The 20,769-nt window shown below is 36.0% G+C and overlaps 1 protein-coding gene across 3 annotated transcripts in view; it reads left to right on the top strand.

The window, feature by feature from the left end:
- The window catches only part of RASA2 (RAS p21 protein activator 2), a 121,873-nt gene that overhangs the window by 44,272 nt on the left and 56,832 nt on the right, over positions 1-20,769 (top strand). For all 3 annotated transcript variants that reach the window (XM_027583124.2, XM_027583123.2, XM_027583125.2), the window contains exon 5: positions 4,638-4,714. In XM_027583124.2, the coding sequence (XP_027438925.1) occupies positions 4,638-4,714 (77 nt within the window). The remainder of the gene's footprint in view (positions 1-4,637; positions 4,715-20,769) is intronic.

The following is a 20,769-nucleotide window of genomic DNA, read 5'->3' on the forward strand; positions in this document are numbered from 1 at the left end:
TGGCCTCTGCCCTACCTATTTAAACAAGCGTTAAAAGTAACAAATGCAGTGATTATACCTAATATATACATCTGTTTTTTTAAACACGCCTGATTAAAACATAATGAATGTAAAAGTATAATTCATTGTTGCAGGAAGAAACTTCATTTGTAAATTTGTAAACATGAAATAACAAAGAAAGGAGCTATTCTAGATTGTAATAAATACTTCTTCAAAGAGAAGAAGCAGATCCGTCCATAAATAAGAGAGATTAAGTAAAACCTTTATTTTATTTTTCATCTGATAGCCAGTTGTGTCCAAAATGTTTTATAGTTAATTACTACATATGAAAACATCTGGAAATCAGGAAGTTGGGATTTTTTTCCCCTCATATGAAGAAAACTTTTCACCAGTCGAAGTATACTGAGTTCTTGTATGTGGAATGGTTGTTACAATTCAGTGTTTTGTGATAAAAACTAAAAACTTAAAAAAAAAAAAAAAAGTGAAGAAATTTTAAAGTGTGTGCATTGGGGTTTGCCCAAATACTTAAAATACACCTGAGTTTCCCAAACTGTATGCAGAAATTCATATGGTATCTTCTATATGGTACCATTAAAATAATCACAGATTCTTCTATGGGAACTTTTATAAAAGTATTTAAAATAAAACTAGCATATTATTAAACCTTCAGACAGTCCCAGAGTAGTATAAGTTCCTAAATATGCTGTCTAGTACAAATTAATGTGATATAATTGCATATATCAACCTAACGTAATCATTGCTATAAAATGCATATAGAATAATAGCTCCCCAAAATTTGGTTAACTTTAAATAAAACATAAAGAATACAGTGCCAGGTATTTGATCTTCCAGTATTTCCTGACATATATGAAAATTACACTGTTTTGTCATTGAACCTCCCTTAGGAGATTGGATAATAAAGCAGTTGTGGACCAAATCACATTGCATGTTTATCGTCAAGCATAGTTTCTTGTCAGAGTCTTGTAGTTGCTTCTTTGTGGCTAATGTCTCTTTTCTCTAGTTGCTTTTAGGATTTTCTTTTGATTTTCTGCTTTTAGCAGTTTTACTATGCTCTGCTTACATACGGTTTTCTTTATGTTTATCCTGTGGGTGTTCCTGGGGGCTCCTAAATCTCTACCTTGATGTCTTTGGTTTTGGAAAATTCCAGGCAATTATTTATCATTTTTTTTCCTCTTTCCCTATTTTTTCTGTCTCTTCTTCTGGGACTCCGATTACATGAATAATAGACCATTTTCCTATGTTTCATATGTCCCTTTATGCCCTCTCCCTCTCTGTGCTTCATTGTGGATATTTCCCTCTGACTAATTTATCTCCCATTACAGCAGTTCTTGTTTTGGCTGTGGCTCATTCACTGTTAAATACATCTTCATTTTGGTTTTTTATTGCCTAATCCTAAACTTTTCATTTGATATACTTTATCACATTTTTTGCTGGGTTTTTTCATTTTGTTGTCTACCTTAAAAAATGTAAGCAGCTATTTTAACCTCTGTCAGTTAACTCCAACATCTGCATCTCCTACTTTTTATTGGTTTTTATTTTTTTGGTGTATGGTCTTCTGGTGTGCCTCATCATTTTTAATGGAATGCTAGACATTGAAAAATATGAAATATTTTAGAGATAATTTGAAGCTATGGGTGATACAGGTTTTTTTTCCTTCAGAGAAGATTTACTTTACTTACTGTCTACAGGCGATCACCTCAATGTAGTTAGGGATCCAGCTGATTTTAGGCTAGGTTTCTGGTCTTTGTAAAGGCTGGTCAGTGTTGTGCTCACCCTTACTCTTTTGGCATAGTCTTTCAGAGATTCCAACAGAAAGCCTGCCTGTATGCCAGCAGCACTCTACCTTGGGGGGCCCTGGACTCCAGTTTTTATATGCCCAGCATCATGAGACTGTAGACTGCTTTGTTTAACTTCTTCAGCCTCTCAAGCCCCTGCTGAAGTTAGGGAGTCCCATTCAACAAACTTCTCCAGATGCCCCACCAGCAACATCTACTTCGATCTCATTGGCCAGAATTGTATCCTATGACTGTCCTTAGCCTGTATCACCTGGCCTCAGAGGAGACTAGGAAATGTTTTGCTGAACTCAAAACTGTCCTCTCCAAAAAATAGAAACAAAAAAACCCCAGAAAAACAAAAAACACCGAACTTGTATCACTACAATCCAAATCTATAAAATGATAACAGATGTAAATGAAATTAAACTTTTGTGTCAATGTATTAAGGAATACTAAATATTTCTTCTAAAATGTTCATAGATTTGGGTTTCTAACACTAAGAAGTAGCTTTAAATAATTTTTAAAACTTTTTTTTTTTTTGCTAAAGAACAGGACACATTGGTAGAAATTTTAAAATCTAGATGAGCAAAAAAATCTGAAATCCTACCAACCAAAGGTAACTTCTATCAATATTTTAGTAGATGACCTTGTAGTAAATTTATATAGTAATATATATAGTACATTTTATTTTTGCAAATTAACATTATATTATACACCCTGATTTTTATCTTGTTTCTTTTACTAGGTATCATGTATATATTCCCATGTTAAAGTATACAATGAGGTAGTGTTTTACAGTTTAGAAATTATAATTTCCTTGATTTAATTAATAATGCTTTTTAATTTTAGTGTTCCACCCTAATAATAAATGTCTTGTGTCTGTTCTGTCTACACTCTTTTCTTGACCAAGTTAAATAGCAATTATGTTATTGTTGACTAATACCAAAGGAATGGTCTTTTTAACAGCCAGTAGGAGTAATGAACACAGTAGGTAGGCTCTGACTCAGGGATAATGATTCCTGGTAGAATCCCATTAAATAGATTCTTTTTTTTTATTTCTAGGCTTTGCTTGATACGGGAATGCCCTGTTAGCCTACAATTTCTACCATAAAATGCATACATGTTAAAATAGTAAAACTGCTTTGAGATGCAAATGTTGATGCAGTCAGCTAGGCCCACTCACTAGGCAAGTGACACACATATGCTGGCCTGACAGCAAAGATGATTTAAAACTCTAATTGAGTAATATTAAAAATTACTACATATCATAGACCTTTTCCGGGTCACTCTCAAATGGTAGGGGTATTGAATATTAAAGCAGGATTAATGAGAGACCTATTTCATAAATTTTATATGATTTTATAAATATTTGTGCCTGGATTTTTAGCGGAAAATTTGCTTAATTTAGTTCCAATTCCACCTTACTGCCGATTTTGCTACTACTGTGGCCTTTGTTTCTTTAGAGCATAGCTTTCTCATGCAGACTTTTGCGTTGAGATCTATCAGTCAACGTTTATTGCTCCTCACTCAGTATCCATCTAACCCTGAGCTTTGTAGTTAGTGGACCTCAGATTCATTCTTTTATTTTTTATTTTTTTTAAAGATTTTATTTATTTGAGAGAGAGAGAGGGCGCGAGAGGGAAGAGGGTCAGAGGGAGAAGCAGACTCCCTGCTGAGCAGGGAGCCCGATGTGGGACTTGATCCCGGGACTCCAGGATCATGACCTGAGCTGAAGGCAGTCGCTTAACCAACTGAGCCACGCAGGCGCCCTGAGATTCATTCTTATAGAGCAAACCCCCATAAAATAGTGGAGCTGATTCACGTTAGATTCCTGTGAAAGAATGTCTGAAAAGGGTTGTTCCAAAGAGGAATAGTGACTTGATAATGAACTTTCCTACCTCTGATGAAATTACTTATGTCATCAGCCTCTAGACATCACACCCCTGAAATCTCCACTGTGGGAATTTGTTTTGTCAGCTGGGTGGAGGTAATCCAGGACTGATCTTAACCACTTTAGAATTGCTCATAACCAGTTTAGAATTGCTCATCGCCAGTGGCAGGGTGGAAATATCAAGCTCTAGATTATATTGTTCCTAAACTTCTGTTTCATGAGAAGTTTATAGTTTGCTTTAAATTTATGATACTGAATTTTTTAACAATCCATTTATTAAAAGTTATCGAAGAAAGTATTTTCAGTATCCCATTTTTTCATCAGTGCTGTGGATCATATATTGTTATCTTTATTTATTGTCTCTCCAACTAGACTATGAGCTTCTTATGAGCAGTGATTGTGTCTTATACATCTTTTGATTCCTACCCAGTCCTACAGTGCCTACTAAAATATAGCAGATATTCCATAAATCTTTAATTTTCAGAAAAGTGTTGACAAATTGAATCTTACTAGTTTTAACTTAGTTTTATTGTTTTAGAATTGTATGATTTCTCTTGACCTTTAATGGTAGTGCCTCTGTTCTTATTGATGGTTTATCTTTTCTGGAAAAAACATTCTACATTTTATAATCTGCTTTCATTTCAAAATTTCCTAAAACATAAGTGCCATCTTTTTTTTTTTTTATCCATGGTAATTGAGATTCATAAATACTTTTTGAACTGGGCATTAAATTCTTAGATTGGAGTACCATGTCTGATATAAGCATCTGAGTTCTAGATCTGCATTGTTGGTTATTCATCATTTAACAAGTACTTAATGTGGGCAAAGCCATGTGCTAGGAATCACTAAAATTTAGTTAGTGAACAGCTAAATATTACTGGTACCATTGGAAAAAGTACTTACCTTTAATATTTTGTCAGTAAAATAGACCATTTTTTTTCTCATTATAGGGTAAAGTTCACCTTGAATTAAAACTGAATGAACTGATAACAGAGAATGGAACTGTGTGCCAGCAGCTTGTTGTACAGTAAGCATATTTCTTTTACCAAAATCAGCTGGAAATAATCCTCCCTCATGTATTCTTTGAATCTTAAGACAACACCTTATTTTATATACTTCAGAAACTTTTTTTGAGAAATGAAACTCTGCTGTGTCACTCCTTTATTAAGTTGATTTCCAGTTTGTCTTCTCATATCTACTCTACTCATGTTATGATCAGTCATTACTTCATTCAACCTTATGTATTGAATGTGGGTTAAATGATAGAGATAGGCAGTAGGCTGTTACAGGACCCCAGCTAAGCATATCTAACTCCCTGGCAGGGTGGAGTTGGAAAGGCTTCCTGGTGGAGGGCCTCTAGAGATGCTGATACCACAGAGCTGAGCATTAGGAACCCTGGGACGAAAACTAAATGAATACCTTGGGATGTACCAGTATCGATTCTTACCTACTTTAAAATTCCCCTTTTGCCCTCAAGTCATTTTTTGTGGTTCAGACTAATCTTCTAACTGCTCTAGAAATGCAGATTTCCGAGCCCAATCCTCTGCCTTTTCTCTTCCACCCAGACTTTTCCTGTGTTACCAGCAAACTGCTGGATATCCCTGACTTCTTAATGTTTTTTCTTTGTCTTAACTGATAACCTGAATATCCCCTGAGTTACTGTTTCCTCTACTGCCTTCTCAGTTAGAGGCTGTTTTCTACCATACCCACTTACCTTAGAGTGGGGTAAGTGTTACTCTACTATTGCTGCTCCAGACTATAATTTTTTATAGCTCCTTTGAGGCATTTTCCCTGTCTCTCTCCCTCTCTCCTTTCCTCTCCCTCTCTCTCTACTTATTTATTTTTTTATTTTTTATTTTTTATTTTTTTTTAAACACTTGATTTTTTTATTTATTTGACGGAGAGAGAGACAGCGAGAAAGGGAACACAAGCAGGGGGAGGAGTGGGAGAGGGAGAAGCAGGCTTCCCGCGGAGCAGGGAGCCCGATGCGGGGCTCGATCCCAAGACCCTGGGATCATGACCTGAGCCGAAGGCAGACACTTAACGACTGAGCCACCCAGGCGCCCCTCTCTACTTATTTATATTTGTTATATATTTAATATTACTTTTTTAACTTTTAAAGAAGGTGGCATATATCATGATCCTTATTAATAGTGTGTATTTCCTAAGAATAAGAATATTCTTTTAAATAACTCTTAGTACAGTTGTCAAATTTAGGAAGCTTAACATTATTATAATAAAAGTATAATGTATAGTTTTTGTATTCCAATACTTTAATCTGCAGTTATTATATTTTACTTTTGTCAACTGTCCCAATAATATCCTTTAAGATACTTTTTTCTCTGCAAGAAAGGATCCAGTCCAAGATCATGTATTACATTTAGTTTATATGTCGCTTTAATCTCCTTAACCAGTAATAATTTGTAGCTTTTCTTTATCTTTCATGTTATTGAGATTTTTTGAAGAATACAGGCCATTTGTTTTTTTTGAATGTTTCTCAATTTGGATTTACCTACTAAAAACAGCTCAAGATTTGTTTGTAGCATTTTTCCCCCAGACTGAGAGCATATAGTGAAGGTGTTCGGATTAGTCCCTTCCACCATTCCCTCCCTTGCTCACTTTGGTTATGTTATAACATTTGAAATAGTTGGTTTGTTTTGGTTTGTTTACAGTCAGTTTAATGTTTTTTCCCCCATCCTTGTTGTTTACTTTTATTTTTTTAATATGTAGAATATTAGCATGACTTCAGAAGTCAAAACTCTACCAAAAGGCATTACTCAGAGATGTGTTTAGTCTCTCTGCCTATACTCAGCACCAGGAAACCATGACCTGATTTTGGTCCCTATAGTTTTGCCTTTTTCAAAATGTCGTATGAACAGATTCCTGTAATATGTAGGCTTTTGTGAATGGCTTCTTTCACTTAGCATAATCCTTTTGAGATTCATCCACATTGCTGCACATATCAATAGTTATCTTTTTTATTTTTTTTTTAAAGATATTTATTTATTTGACAGAGAGAGACACAGCAAGAGAGGGAACACAAGCAGGGGGAGTGGGAGAGGGAGAAGCAGGCTTCCTGTTGAGCAGAGAGCCCGATGCGGGGCTGGATCCCAGGACCCTGGGATCATGACCTGAGCTGAAGGCAGATGCTTAACGACAGCCACCCAGGCGCCCCTTAATTTACTTCTTGTCATAACTTGGTATAGATACTGTTGTATGACAAAACAATGTGCAGATTGGTTAAATAAGCCCAAATTCATACAGGAGGTAATAGAGTCTGGGTTTGAACTCTGGCAGTTTGATTTTTTTTTTTTAACCTTTTTCTTTTGAGATAATCATAGATTTATTTATAAGAAATTGCAAAGTACAGAGAGGTCCTGTGTACCTTTCACTCAGTATCCCTCAATGGTTACATCTTATAAAACTATAATATAAAAACCAGGAAATTGACATTGTGCAGTGTCCAGCATATTGTTACGTCTTTTATCGTATGTGTAGATTTGTGGTAACCGCTGCAATCGAGATACAGAACTATTCTATCACCATAAAGATCTCCCTTATTCTACCATACTATTTTAGTCACACCCACTCCTTCCCCCACTACCATCCGTAACCTTTGGCAACCTCTGATCTGTTTCCAGATCTATAATTTTGTCATTTCAAGAATGTTATGTAAATGGAGTCTTACCATATATGACCTTTTGAGATAGGCTTTTTTCAATCACATCCATCCAGTTGTGTGTAATTTCTTACAAATAGAATATAGTTGGGTGTCACTTTTTAAAATCCACTCTGCCGATCTTTTATTTAGTGAATTTGTAGAATTTACTTTTAATGTAATTACTGATGTGTTAAGCTTAAATCTGCCATTTTTTGGTTTGTTTTCTGTTCTGTTTTCTTTTTTTCCTGTTTTCTTTTTCCTCTGGGTCTTTCTTTCTCTTTCTTTCCTTCTTTTCTTTTCTTTTTTCTTTTCTTTCCTTTCTTTCCTTTCTTTCCTTTCTTTCCTTTCTTTCCTTTCTTTCTTTCTTTCTCTCTCCCTCTCTCTCTTTCTTTCTTTCTTTCCTTTCTTTCCTTTCTTCCTTTTTTAAAGATTTTATTTATTTGACAGAGAGAGACACAGTGAGAGAGGGAACACAAGCAGGGGGAATGGGAGAGGGAGAAGCAGGCTTCCCACCGATCAGGAAGCCCGACGTGGGGCTCGATCCCAGGACTCTGGGGTCATGACCTGAGCTGAAGGCAGACACTTAACAACTGAGCCACCCAGGCGCCCCTCCTCTGGGTTTCTTGAACATATTTTTAGAATTCCATTTTGATTTATCTGTACTGTTTTTCTATCTATAGTATATCTCTTTGTACAGTTTTTCTAGGTATGGTTTTTGGTGGTGTTTTAGGTATTACACTGTACCTGTATAACTTATTGTAGTCTACTGGTATTGCCATTTTACTGGTTAGAATAAAGTGTAGAAACCTTACCTTCGTTTAAATCCCTTTACCCTCCACCATTTGTAATATAATTGTCTTAAATATTTTCCCTGTGTACATTGAGAACCACATCAGTGTTACAATTTTTGCTTTAGCCATCTAACACAATTTAGGAAAATTAGAAAAGAAGGGAAGACTAAGTTCATTGTATTTTTTTAAATTTTTTTTTATTTTTTACATCCTACTTCTTCAACTAGCCTTTGTATTTCAGGCAAAGCACAGAGATGTATTTACCCATATTTTTGCTCTTTCCATATTCTTTTTTCCCTTCCTACTGTTTTAGGATTCCTTCTTTTATCACTGTCTTTATGTTTAGAGAATCTCCTTTTACCATTCTTTTAGGGTAGGTCTATAAGTGACACATTCTTTTAGTTTTCCTTTATCTGAGAATGTCTTGATTTCTTTATTCTTGAAGGACGTTTTCAATGGATATAGAATTCTTCATTGACAGTTTTTCTTTTTCAGCACATGAAAAATATGTCACTTCCTTGTGGCCTTTATGGTTTTTTAATTCACTGTAATTGTTTTCCTTTGCAGGTAATGTGCTTTTTCTCCCTGGCTGCTTTCAGTAGTTTGTCTTTGGTATTCTATGTGTTTCAGTTTGACTCTGAGGTATCTTGGCATAGATTTCTTTAGGTTTATCCTGTTTGCTGTTTGATCAGCTAATTGAATCTGTATTTTATGTCTTTTGCCAAATTTGGGAAATTTTCAGCCATTATTTCTTCTAATACTTTATCAGTCCTGCCATCTTTCTCCTCTCCTCTTGAGATTTAGATGGCATTAATGTTAGATCTTCTGTTATAGTCCCACAGGTCCCTGAGGCTCTGTTTGTTTGTTTGTTTTCCCCAGTCTGTTTTCTCTGTTCATGTTGGGTAAAGAATCACTGATTTTTTCCTCTGTCCCTTCCATTCTGCTGTTGAGCCCATCTATCAAGTTTCTTATTTTGGTTCTAAGTGTCAAAATTTCCATTTGGTTCTTCATATCTTTTATATCTTTGATGACTTTCTATTTTTTTGCTGAAACTTTTTTCATTTATTTCAGATGTGTTTGTAAATGCTCAATGAATTTTTTTTTAAGATTTTATTTATTTATTTGACAGAGAGAGAGAGAGAGAGGAATCACAAGTGAGCAGAGTGGCAGGCAAAGGGAGAGGGAGAAGCAGGTCTCCCGCTGAGCAGGGAGCCCGATGCGGGACTCGATCCCAGGACCTGGGATCACGACCTGAGCCGAAGGCAGACGCTTAACCGACTGAGCCACCAGGCGCCCCTCACTGAGTCATTTTTATGATGGCTGCTTTTACATCTTTGCCAGATAATTCCGACATCCATGTTATCTCAGTGTTGTCATCTGCTGATTGTTTTGTTTTTGTTTTTTCCATTTAAAGCTGAAGATTGGTGTTTTGGTATGATGAGTGGTTTCAGACATTTTGGGTATTAAGTTATGAAACTCTGGATCTTATTTAAGTGTTCTGTTTTAGCCAGACTCCTTGACACTCTGTGGGTGAATGGAGAGGAGTGCCTGTGCATTCCTGTCAGGTACAGATAGAAATCCAGGTTCCTGACTGCACCTCTGCTGATAAGCCTGGGGGAAGAGTGAGAAGAATTCCTTATTATTGCTGAATGGGAGTGGTAGTTTAGGCTTCCTTTAGTCCTCTAAAGCGGCCACTCTGGCTGGGATGGGGAGGAGTGCCTCATTACTGCTACATTGTGGCCTCTGCTGACATGATGGTTGAGAAGATTTGGTAGTTACCCCTGTAGGTGGTAAAGGTCTTGTTTTCCTGTTCAGCCTTCTCTGACATCACCCTGGCACGAAGGAGGAGTGCCTCATTGCTACAGGTGGGGATGAAAATCCAGGTTCCTCAGGTGGTCTCTACTGACACTCCTGGGGGAAGGGGCTTGTTACAGCTTGTTAAGGGTGGAAGTCTAGGCTCTCTCCTCAGCCTTTGGTTTTTGTTGATAGGGGTTTGGTTGGAGCCACAGTGTTTTTCATGGTGTTTGATTAGAGTAAATGGTTTTTTTATTGTCTAAAAATGGTTTCTGTCTTGCTAAGCTGTCCAGTTCCTGGTCCTTTGGCTAGAGAGAGCTGGCTTTTTCTTAGGGCATTTTTTGCCCATGCCCACTGGTGTTGTTCCATGTTGGTGGCTTCTCTAGCAATCAGTCTGAGATATATAAAGTACAAAAAAATCTCAGGGAATTCACTCCCATGTCTTTCCTTGGGTTCCAAGATCTCTAATTGGTTTACTTCTCTTCACTTTTCAGAGTATTCTTATGTTTGTTATATATTTAATGCCCAAGATTTTTAGCTATACCTAGTGGGAGGACTAGGGAGGCATGCATCTACTCCCATCTTGACTTGGAACTGGAAACCAGTTTTTTTTTCTTCGTGAGTAGTGTTCCATTTATCTATTCACCAGTTGACGGATATTTGGATTGTTTCCAGTTTGAGGCTATTATAAAGAAAGCTGCTGGGCGCCTGAGTGGCTCAGTTGTTAAGCGTCTGCCTTTGGCTCGGGTCATGATCCCAGGGTCCTGGGATCGAGCCCCACATCGGGCTCCTTGCTCAGCAGGAAGCCTGCTTCTTCCTCTCCCACTCCCCCTGCTTGTATTCCCTCTCTCGCTGTGTCTCTCTGTCAAAATATAAAAATAAAAATATTAAAAAAAAAAGCTGCTATAAATGTTCACAAGTATAGGCATATGGGTATATGGTGGTCTGTATTCTTTCCTTCTTTCTCTTCTTTTTCACTTAAATCTCCATGGTTCATGCTCATTGGCCTGCAGTAGCAGAGCTCCAGTAGCAGTTTTGTAGAATTTATTATTGATTCCTCAACTTTTAGAAGTATTTTGAAGCACATGGTATTCTCTGTTCTTTAGTAATGCTGCAGGTGTAGTTTTATATGTTGTTTTCTTTGTGCCACTTGCTGAACTTACAGTTGGGGGGTAATGTGTGGAAATGTTCATCTCCTAGAGGTTACTACTATCTTCCAGACCTGGAAGCTCCCCACTGCAGCATTTCTTAAATTTCAGTAAGACTTCTGTCCATCAATCTTTACCACATTCTTACCTGCTTTTATTTTTCAGTTCCCTCTAGGTCGTTTTCCATGATCTATCACTATAATCATTTTTTCTTGCAGGTTCCTTAACTTCCTTGCTCTTTTCTTCATCCATCTTATTTATCTGGAACAATCCTAGTGTGAAGGAACTCAGTCTCTTCCTTTGCATTCAGTCTGCACCTGATTATTGCTGGAGAAAATCACACAGACGATTTTATTTTAAATTCATGATCACAGACCTTGCATGGGTACTTAAAACTTCCCTGGAGTTTTACTGTGCTTCTCTAGTAACACCTGTGAGATCCTCCATCACTATAGACTGTAAATTGGTCACATTTTCTTGAATCTAAATCTGCAAACCTGTATTAGCATCCATCTTTTTGTCCTTACATTATTATAGTAGAGGAGGTGCCCCGTCTCTTATTGGGGGTGAATTCTTCTATCTGAACTTTGGATTCTTTCTATTTCCCCTACTCAAGGACTTTGTTCCTTCAGTTATTCCTTTTTCTGTTTCAGCAGCTTCACCCTTCTCTTTTAGATTGTTTTCATCAACATGTAAGACATGTTCTAGGATCTCCTATCCTAAAAGGCATGCCTCCCCAGACCTCATCTCCATCTGACTCTCCCAGCTACCATCCTCATTTCTCTGTTCTCCTTTGAAAGCAGACTTCTCAAAGTAAAATTGTCTTAATAGATACAGGGTTGATTTGAGTGTGTGTGTGTGTGTGTGTGTGTGTGTGTGTGTGTGTGTGTGTGTGTACTAGCTCTATTCACACAGAAGGCCTAGAAGCAATGTCAGCCCAGTAGCAGTGAATATAGCATCCATACCTTGGTTTTTAAATATCATTCTCCAGTCAGTACTGTCCAGTAGATCTTTTTGTGATAAAAATACTTTATAACTTAACTGTCCAATACGGTAGCCACTAGTCATATGTGGCTATTGAAAACTTAAACTATGGCTAGTGCAACTAAAGAATTGAATTTTTAATTTTGTCCAATTTTAATTAAAGTTTAAATAGCCACATGTAGCAAATGGCTATGATATTAGAGCTACTCCAATAAAAAGAACCTGAATTTTTTTTAAGCATTGGCTGATTCAGGACTTGAACATGGGAAAATACAAGATGAGCTTAGAGCATCTGTGGAGTCAGAAAGTAAGAAAGTGCTAATAACAATAATAATAATAATAATGACATGTAGAAAGGACATTGAAGCCAACTTGAAAGAGCTCCAGGTAACCAACCTGGGACAATTTGAGCATCAAAATAAATAATGAAAATTAGAGAATAAATCCATGAGGCAGTGCTATAGAATAAAATGTCCATGAGCCAATGCTGATATATAAATAAACAAATAAACACATTGGGGAGAAAGGATTACTTTTTCTTTAGTAGAATTCTAATTAATGAGTGTAGGACAAATGATGGAAATAGAAAATCAACATTGGCATACTACAATAATAATTAGCGCAGGGATAAATCATCTATGGATGCTAAATAAGTGGGCCTAAGTATGAAGACAAACAGCATATTTGCGTAGTCTCAAAGAATCTCCCCATAAGATGTCTGATAGATACCAGCTTACCTGTGTGACCCAAGTTAATATCATTGGTAATGAGATATCCAGCCTCCTATTTTGATGCATTGAGAAAGACACCAACATGGATAGCTTCAGTCTAATCATGAGGAAACATCAAATTCCAAATGAAGGAATATTCTACAAAAGAACTGGCTGGTACTGGCAAGATCATGGATCCAAGAAGAAAAACTAAGGAAGTGTTTTAGGACAAAAGAGACTAAGAAGACATGACAGCTAAATGCAGTGTGAGAGTATTGCATCCTGGACCAGAAAAAGGACATTGGCAAAATTGGAGTAGAGTCCAGAAGATTAATTAATATTATCATTAACTAACATCGTATCTGTGTTATTTTCCTGTTTCTATGATTTTACTCTGGTTAAACAAAATGTTAATACTGGGTGGTGGGTATACAGGAACTGTATATATTATTTTGCAAGTTTTTGAAAGTCAGAACTCACTTCAAAATAACTTAAAAAAAATCGTCTATACCTTGTGCATTTAACTCAGGTCTTTTTTTTCTGAGCTCTGCACTCACACACCCACCTGTCTTTTTGGCAGTTCTGCTCTGATGTCTCACCACATTGCGAATTTAACACATTGGAAACCGAAGCCTTGCCTGTCATATCTGCGTAGCTCTTCCTATAGCCTTAGCAGTTGGAACCGCCATGTGCCTCATTACCTAAGCCAGAAACCTGAGAATCATTTAAAATCTTTTCTCCTCTTTGCCCCCATACATTGGATCCCTTTCTTATTGGTTATATGAAATATTTCTTGAATTTTCTAATTTTTAATATTTAATGACATCTTACCCCAAACCAGCAACCATTTGTTACCTTGACTATTTCAGTAGTCTTAGCTGGCCGCCTTCTCTGCAGTCCATTTCCTCCATAGCAACCCAGAGCAGTCTTTTAAAACATCAATTAGGTCATGTCATTCCCCTGCTGAAATACTTAATGATTCCTATTGCATTTAGAGTAAGACCCAAGCCCTTTAACTTGGCCCATAAGATCCCCCATGTTCTGATGCTGCCTGCCTCTCAGATTTCATCTTGTGGTATGCTTCCTCTTGTTCATATGTTCACTGGCCTTCTCTCAATTCCTCAAATGTGACATACTCTTCCTGTTCAGAGATATACACCTGCTGTGCTTTATGCCTGGCATGCCCATTCTTCTTCTAGCTTGTTCCTTGTCATCCTTGAAGTTTCAGCTTAAATATCACTTATTTTAAAATAGGGCACCCTATTCTTTTTTTCTTCATAGCACTTGCCACTACTTGTAATTATTATTTTTTTCTTTATTGCTTGTCATCTGTTATTTCAAGTAGACTCTAAGCTCCATGAGAGCAGGAACATATTTGTCTTATTCACCTCATCACCCCCAGAGCCTGGCACTAATAGGCACTAAATAACTCTTCAGAACAACTAAATGAAGAAAGAAGGTAACATTTGTCTTTTTTTTTTTTTAAAGATTTTATTTATTTATTTGAGAGAGAATGAGAGATAGAAAGCACGAGAGGGAAGAGGGTCAAAGGGAGAAGCAGACTCCCTGCTGAGCAGGAAGCCCGATGTGGGACTTGATCCCGGGACTCCAGGATCATGACCTGAGCTGAAGGCAGTCGTTTAACCAACTGAGCCACCCAGGTGCCCGGTAACATTTGTCTTCTTAAAGGTTAAATAGAAAGTAGCTTACCTAGAAAAAGTGAGATTTTTTTTTCCAGAAGGAAAGAACAATATAGGCAAAAGTATGGAAGAAGAAACATAGTGAGAGAGGGAGGGAGAATAATTAAAAGCGGTTTGATGTTGCTGAGCATATGAAGCTCATAGATTGGTCAGATACTGGTGAGATAGGCTTGGAGCCAGATCTTGGAGGCTCTTTTGTACCATAAGAACTTAAAAAACTTACAAGAGCTCATGGAATTCTTGAAAGATTTTAGACAATAGAGTAATATGGACAGATTTTGTGACAGCAGTAAATGTAGAAACTGGGAGGTGAATTTGAAGGGTGTTAGGGTGATCCAAGTGAGAGATGATGGATTCTGCACCTGAACAGTTGTTACAGAAATGAGAGAAGAGGGCAAATGAAGAAATATTTAAAGAGTAGAATCACTAAAACTTAACTGAGTAGATACAGAAAGTGAGGAAGAAGAAGGAATGAATCTGAGTGTGGCTCCTAGATTTCTAGATTGTGTTACTGGGTAGGTGGTGGAGTTTACAATAAAGAGAAAATTCTATAAGAGGAGCTCCTTTAATAAGAGATGGTAATGAGCTGAGTTTTAGCTGTTCTTAAACATCTAGGTAGGGATTTCCATCAGGCATTTGGATATAAAAATCTTATACTTTGTGGTGAGATCTCATATAGAAGTGTAAAGTTGATGGTAGTTGTAGCCATAAGAATAGATGTGATAAAAACAACCTTACAGGGAGGTTATATAGTGCAAAGAGAGCAGCTGACTGAGAACAGATCCAGCAGTAGAAGTATAATAGCATGAGAGGAAAACATGAGGGAGACAGGTGATATGAGGAAAATTACTAGAGTGAAGGCCAAGGAAACCAAGAAAGAAGGGGTCTTTAAAGCAGTAGGGAGTGATCAGAAGTATTTCATGCAGCTAAGAAATCAAGTAAGAGCCCTGAAAAATATGGATAGCATTTAACACTCAGGGGACTTTAATGAGGAGAGTTTCCATAGAATGATGAATGTAGAAAAAGTAGATTTCAGTAGGGTGGGGAGTGAAAGGGAGGTCAAAACATTTGGAAAGACAAACAGAAAAATTAAATAGGTACTGGGTGACTTGAAGTCCAGGCAGTGGTTTTTATATTAGAGAAACAGACTGAGGGAAAAAACCTGGTGGGGAGGGGAGGGTTAAGAGGGAGAAAAACAAGTTGAATATATGGTTGTTTGTTGCTAGTATACAGAAATTTTAAAAAAAGTTTGTATTCTGCAACCTCGTTACATTCACTGATTTGTTCTACTAGCTTGTGTATAGATTCCATAGGATTTTGTGTAGATGATTGTGTCATCTGTGAATAGACAGTTTAACTTCTTCCTTTTTAGTCTGGATACTTCTTACTTCTGTTTCTTGCTTGATCGCACAGGCTAGAACCTCCAGTACTATGTTGAACAGAAGATGTGAGAGCAAACGTCTTTGTCTTATTCCTTATTTTAGGGGGAAAGCATTCAGTTTTTTTTACCATTAAGTGTGATGATAGCTGTTGTTTATCAGGTTGAGAAAGCTCCCCTCTGTTCCTGGTTTGCTAAGAATGTTTATCAGGGATGGGTATTCAAATGATCTTATCCTTTTTCTGTTTTCATCTGTTAATATGGTGAATTTTGTTGACTGATTTTTGACGTTAAACCAACCTCCACTTGGTCATGTTGTATTATCATTGTTATATGTTGTTATATGTTGATGTTATGTAACAATGATATGTTATATCATTGTTATATGTTGTTGGCTTTGATTTGCTAAAATTTTGTTAAGGTTTTTTGTATCCATGTTTATGTAGGATGTTGGTCTATAGTTTTCTTGTAATGTCTTTGGTTTTGGAATTGGGAATAATGGCCTCATTGAATGAATTGGGAAGTATTCTCTTTTTCCCCCCAATTTATAATTTATATATAATTAATATTACATATAGATTAATATATATTATATATAATATATAATTAATATATATAAATTATAAAATATATACAATTGATATAATTAATATATTTTATATAATATATAATTAATATATAATTAATATAATTTATTTTTTACATGAATAGTATAAGAATTCACCAGCGAAGCCTTCTGGGCCTCAAGTGTTTTTGTTTTGTTTGCTTTTTGGCAGGAAGGTTTTTAACCAGGAATTTAGTTTTTTTAAATAGATACGTAACTATTTAGATTTTTTTACAGTCATCTTTGGTAATTTGTATCTTTTAAGAAATTTGACCATTTAATCTGAGTAGTCCAGTTGTTTGGTATGAAGTTGTTCAAGTTACTCCTTTTTATTCTTTTAATATCTGTAGACTTCGTAGTGATGTCATGTCGCTCATTCCTGATGCTGGTAATATGTGTCTGTACTCTGTTTTTCCTAATCAGTCAAGCTAAAGTTTATCAATTTTAATGACCTTCTTAAAGAAATGGCTTTCGGGGCGCCTGGGTGGCTCAGTTGTTAAGCGTCTGCCTTCGGCTTGGGTCATGATCCCGGGGTCCTGGGATCGAGCCCCACATCGGGCTCCCTGCTTGGCGGGAAGGAAGCCTGCTTCTCCCTCTCCCACTCCCCCTGCTTGTGTTCCCTCTCTTGCTGTCTCTCTCTCCGTCAAATAAATAAATAAAATCTTAAAAAAGAAAAAAAAAGAAAAATGACTTTTGATTTCATTGATTCTTGGATGTTTTGTTTTCTATTTTGATTCCCATTCTATTTTTGCTTACTTTAGGTTTAATTTGTTTTTATTTTTATATTTTTTAGTTTTACTTTATTATGCTGTGTTAGTCACCATACAATGCATCATTAGTTTTTGGTGTAGTGATCCACGGTTCATTGCGTTTTTATTTTTAAATTTTCTTGTGATGGAGGCTGAAGACTGACTGAAAACCTTTCTTCTTTCCTAATGTAGGTTTTGAGTGCTATCCATTTTCTTCTGAGTACTGTTTTAACAGCATCCTTCACATTTTGATATGCTGGGTTTTCATTTTAATTCAATTCAAAATATTTTACAGTTTTTTTTCTTCAACCTATGGATTATTTATATATATAGGGATATATATCATGAGTTATTTTGTTTCCAAGTATTTGAGGATTTTCCTGATATCTTCTTGCTGTCGATTTCTAATTTAATTCTGTTGTCAACATATTTTGTATGGTCTGAATACTTTTGAATTTGCCAAGACTTGTTTTTTGACCACAAAGTGTCATTTAATCTTGGTACATGTTCCATGTGCATTTGAAAAGAATGTGTTCTCTGCTTTAGGTGGAGAGAGATTTTTTTTTTTAAGATTTTATTTATTTATTTGAGTGTGAGCGAGAGAGAGAGCACTCAAGCAGGGGCAGAAGGAGAGGGAGAGGGAGAAGCAGACTCCCCACTGAGCAGGGAGCCTGATATAGGGCTCGATCCCAGGACCTGGGGATCATGACCTGAGCCAAAGGCAGACTCTTAACCAACTGAGCCACCTAGGCGCCCCTGGATAGAGTATTTTTAATAAGTGTTAATTATGTCAGGTTGGTTGACAGTCTTATTTAACTTTCATTCTTAATTGCTTTATCAGTTATTGAGAGGGGGTGTTGCTATCTCTATTTGTGAATTTGTCTATTTCTCCTTGTAGTTCTATCAGTTTTTGCTTCATTTGTTTTGTAGCTCTAATGTTAGGAGTTTAACATTTAGGATTGTTATAACTTCCTAATAAATTGAATTCTTCACTATTATAAAATGACCCTCTTTATCCCTGGGAATATATTTTGTTGTGAAATCTACTTTGCTTGATATTAATATAGCCTCTCTGGCTGGCATGCTAACTTGCTTGCTTTCTCTTTCTTTCTTTCTTCCTTTTGCTGCTTTTCTTTGTTTCTCTCTTTCTTTCCTTCCTTCCTTCTTTCATGTTTCTAATTTAAGTTTAATATTATAAGATTTTTGACTTTATACTGTATCTCTTTCCTCTTACATTGAAAATTTTAATCCCTGACAACATTAACATAATTATTATTATCTTATAAAATACAGAGAATAGATTCAAAATAAAGCCAGTATTACCACTGGCAGTGAGGTTACTGAATAAAGTTTAAAAGGTCTTACTATATTTGTTCTAAGGATGCAGAGTCAAATACTGTGCCCTTGTCTCTTGAAATAATTCTCTTTTATTCTTTTTCACAACTACATAGAATTCCACCATATAGATTTACTATCAGTTATTCAACCAGACCCTTACTGATGGGCATTTTGGGTTGTTGTCCATAGAATCAGCTTTCTTTTGATTGGTATTAGTATGTATTTTTCCATTCTTATAACCAGAACCTCTGCATTTTTAAAAATTTTTTATTGTTATGTTAATCACCATACATTACATCATTTGTTTTTGATGTAGTGTTCCATGATTCATTGTTTGTGCATAACACCCAGTGCTCCACGCAGAACGTGCCCTCTTTAATACCCATCACCAGGCTAACCCATCCCCCCACCCCCCTCCCCTCTAGAACCCTCAGTTTGTTTTTCAGAGTCCATCGTCTCTCATGGTTCGTCTCCCCCTCCGATTTCCCCCCTTCATTTCAAATTCTTTTATCAATGTATTACAGTTTTCAGAATATATATAGATCTTCTACCTCTTTGACTATGTTTATTACTAGGTATTTTATTGTTTTTGGCATAAGTGTAAATGGGATTTTTTTCTTAATTTCTCTTTCTGCTATTTCATTATTAGTGTATAGAAATGCAATGAATTTCTGTATATTGATTTTGTATCCTACAGCCTTACTGAATTCATTTAGGAGTTCTGGTTTTTTGGTGGAGTTTTTAGGGTTTTCTATATACAGTATCATATCATCTACAAACAGTGAAAGTTTTACTTCTTCCTTACCAATTTGGATGCATTTTATTTCTTTTTGTTTTCTGATTGCTGTGGCTAGGACTTCCAGTACTATGTTGAATAAAAGTGGTGAGAGTGGACATTCTTGTCTTGTTTCTGATCTTGGGGGAAAGGCTCAGTTTTTCCCCATTAAGGATGATTTTAGCTGTGGGTTTTTCATATAAGGCCTTTATTATGTTGAGGTATGTTCCCTCTAAACTTACTTTAATGAGGGTTTTTATCATGAATGGATATTGTACTTTGTCAAATGCTTTTTCTGCATCTCTTGAAATGACCATGTGGTTTTCATCCTTTCTCTTGTTGACGTGATATATCATGTAGATTGATTTGTGAATATTGAACCACCCTTGCATTCTGGGAATAAATCCCACTTGTTCATGATGAATGATTTTTTTAATGTATTGTTGAATTTGATTTGCTAATATTTTGTTGAGGATTTTCGTATCCACTTTCATCAGAGATTTTGACTTATAGTTCCCTTTTTTTTTGTAGTGTCTTTATCTCGTTTTGGTTATCAAAGTAATGCTGGCCTCATAGAATGAATTTGGAAGCCTTCCTGTCTCTTGTATTTTTTGGAATAGTTTGAGAAGAATAGATACTAATTCTTCTTGAAATGTTTGATAGAATTCACCTGTGACACCATCTGGTCCTGGACTTCTGTTTGTTGGGAATTTTTTGATTACTGATTCAATTTCATTGCTGATAATTGGTCTGTTCATGTTCAAATTTTCTATTTCTTCCTGATTCAGTTTTGGAACGTTACATGTTTCTAGGAATTTCTCTATCTCTTCTGGGTTGTCCAGTTTGTTAGTGTATAATTTTTCATAATATTTTCTTATAATCCTTTTATATCTGTGGTGTCAGTTATTTCTCCTCTTTTAATTTCTGATTTTGTTTTTGAGTCCTCTCTCTCTGTTTCCCTCTCTCTTCCTCTGGGGAGTCTAGCTAAGGTGTATCAATTTTGTTGATCTTTTCAAAGAACCAGCTCCTGGTTTCATTGATATGTTTTATTGTTTTTTAAGTTTCTATTTCATTTATTTCTCCTCTGATCTTTATTATTTCCTTCCTCCTACTGGAGTTTTGTTGTGCTGCTTTTTCTAGCTCCTTTGTGTATAAGATTAGGTTGTTTGAGATTTTTATTGTTTATTGAGATATGTTGGCTCCTATTTTTTTTTATTCTTTGTGTTCCTGGTTATTTTCTGTTTGATACTAGACATTACGAAGTTTCTGGATATTTTTATATTTTTATCAGTACACTTGAGGACCCAGTTAAGTAACTTGGAAACAGTTTCATTCTTTTGTGGTTTGCTTTTAAACTTTGATGGATGGAATAAGAACAGCCTTTAGTCTAGGACTTATGTTTTCTCAGTCATGAGGCTGCATCTGTGAATTACCAGGTTTCATAATATGG

This window comes from Zalophus californianus, chromosome 1, assembly GCF_009762305.2.
Source record: "Zalophus californianus isolate mZalCal1 chromosome 1, mZalCal1.pri.v2, whole genome shotgun sequence".
NCBI lineage: Eukaryota > Metazoa > Chordata > Mammalia > Carnivora > Otariidae > Zalophus > Zalophus californianus.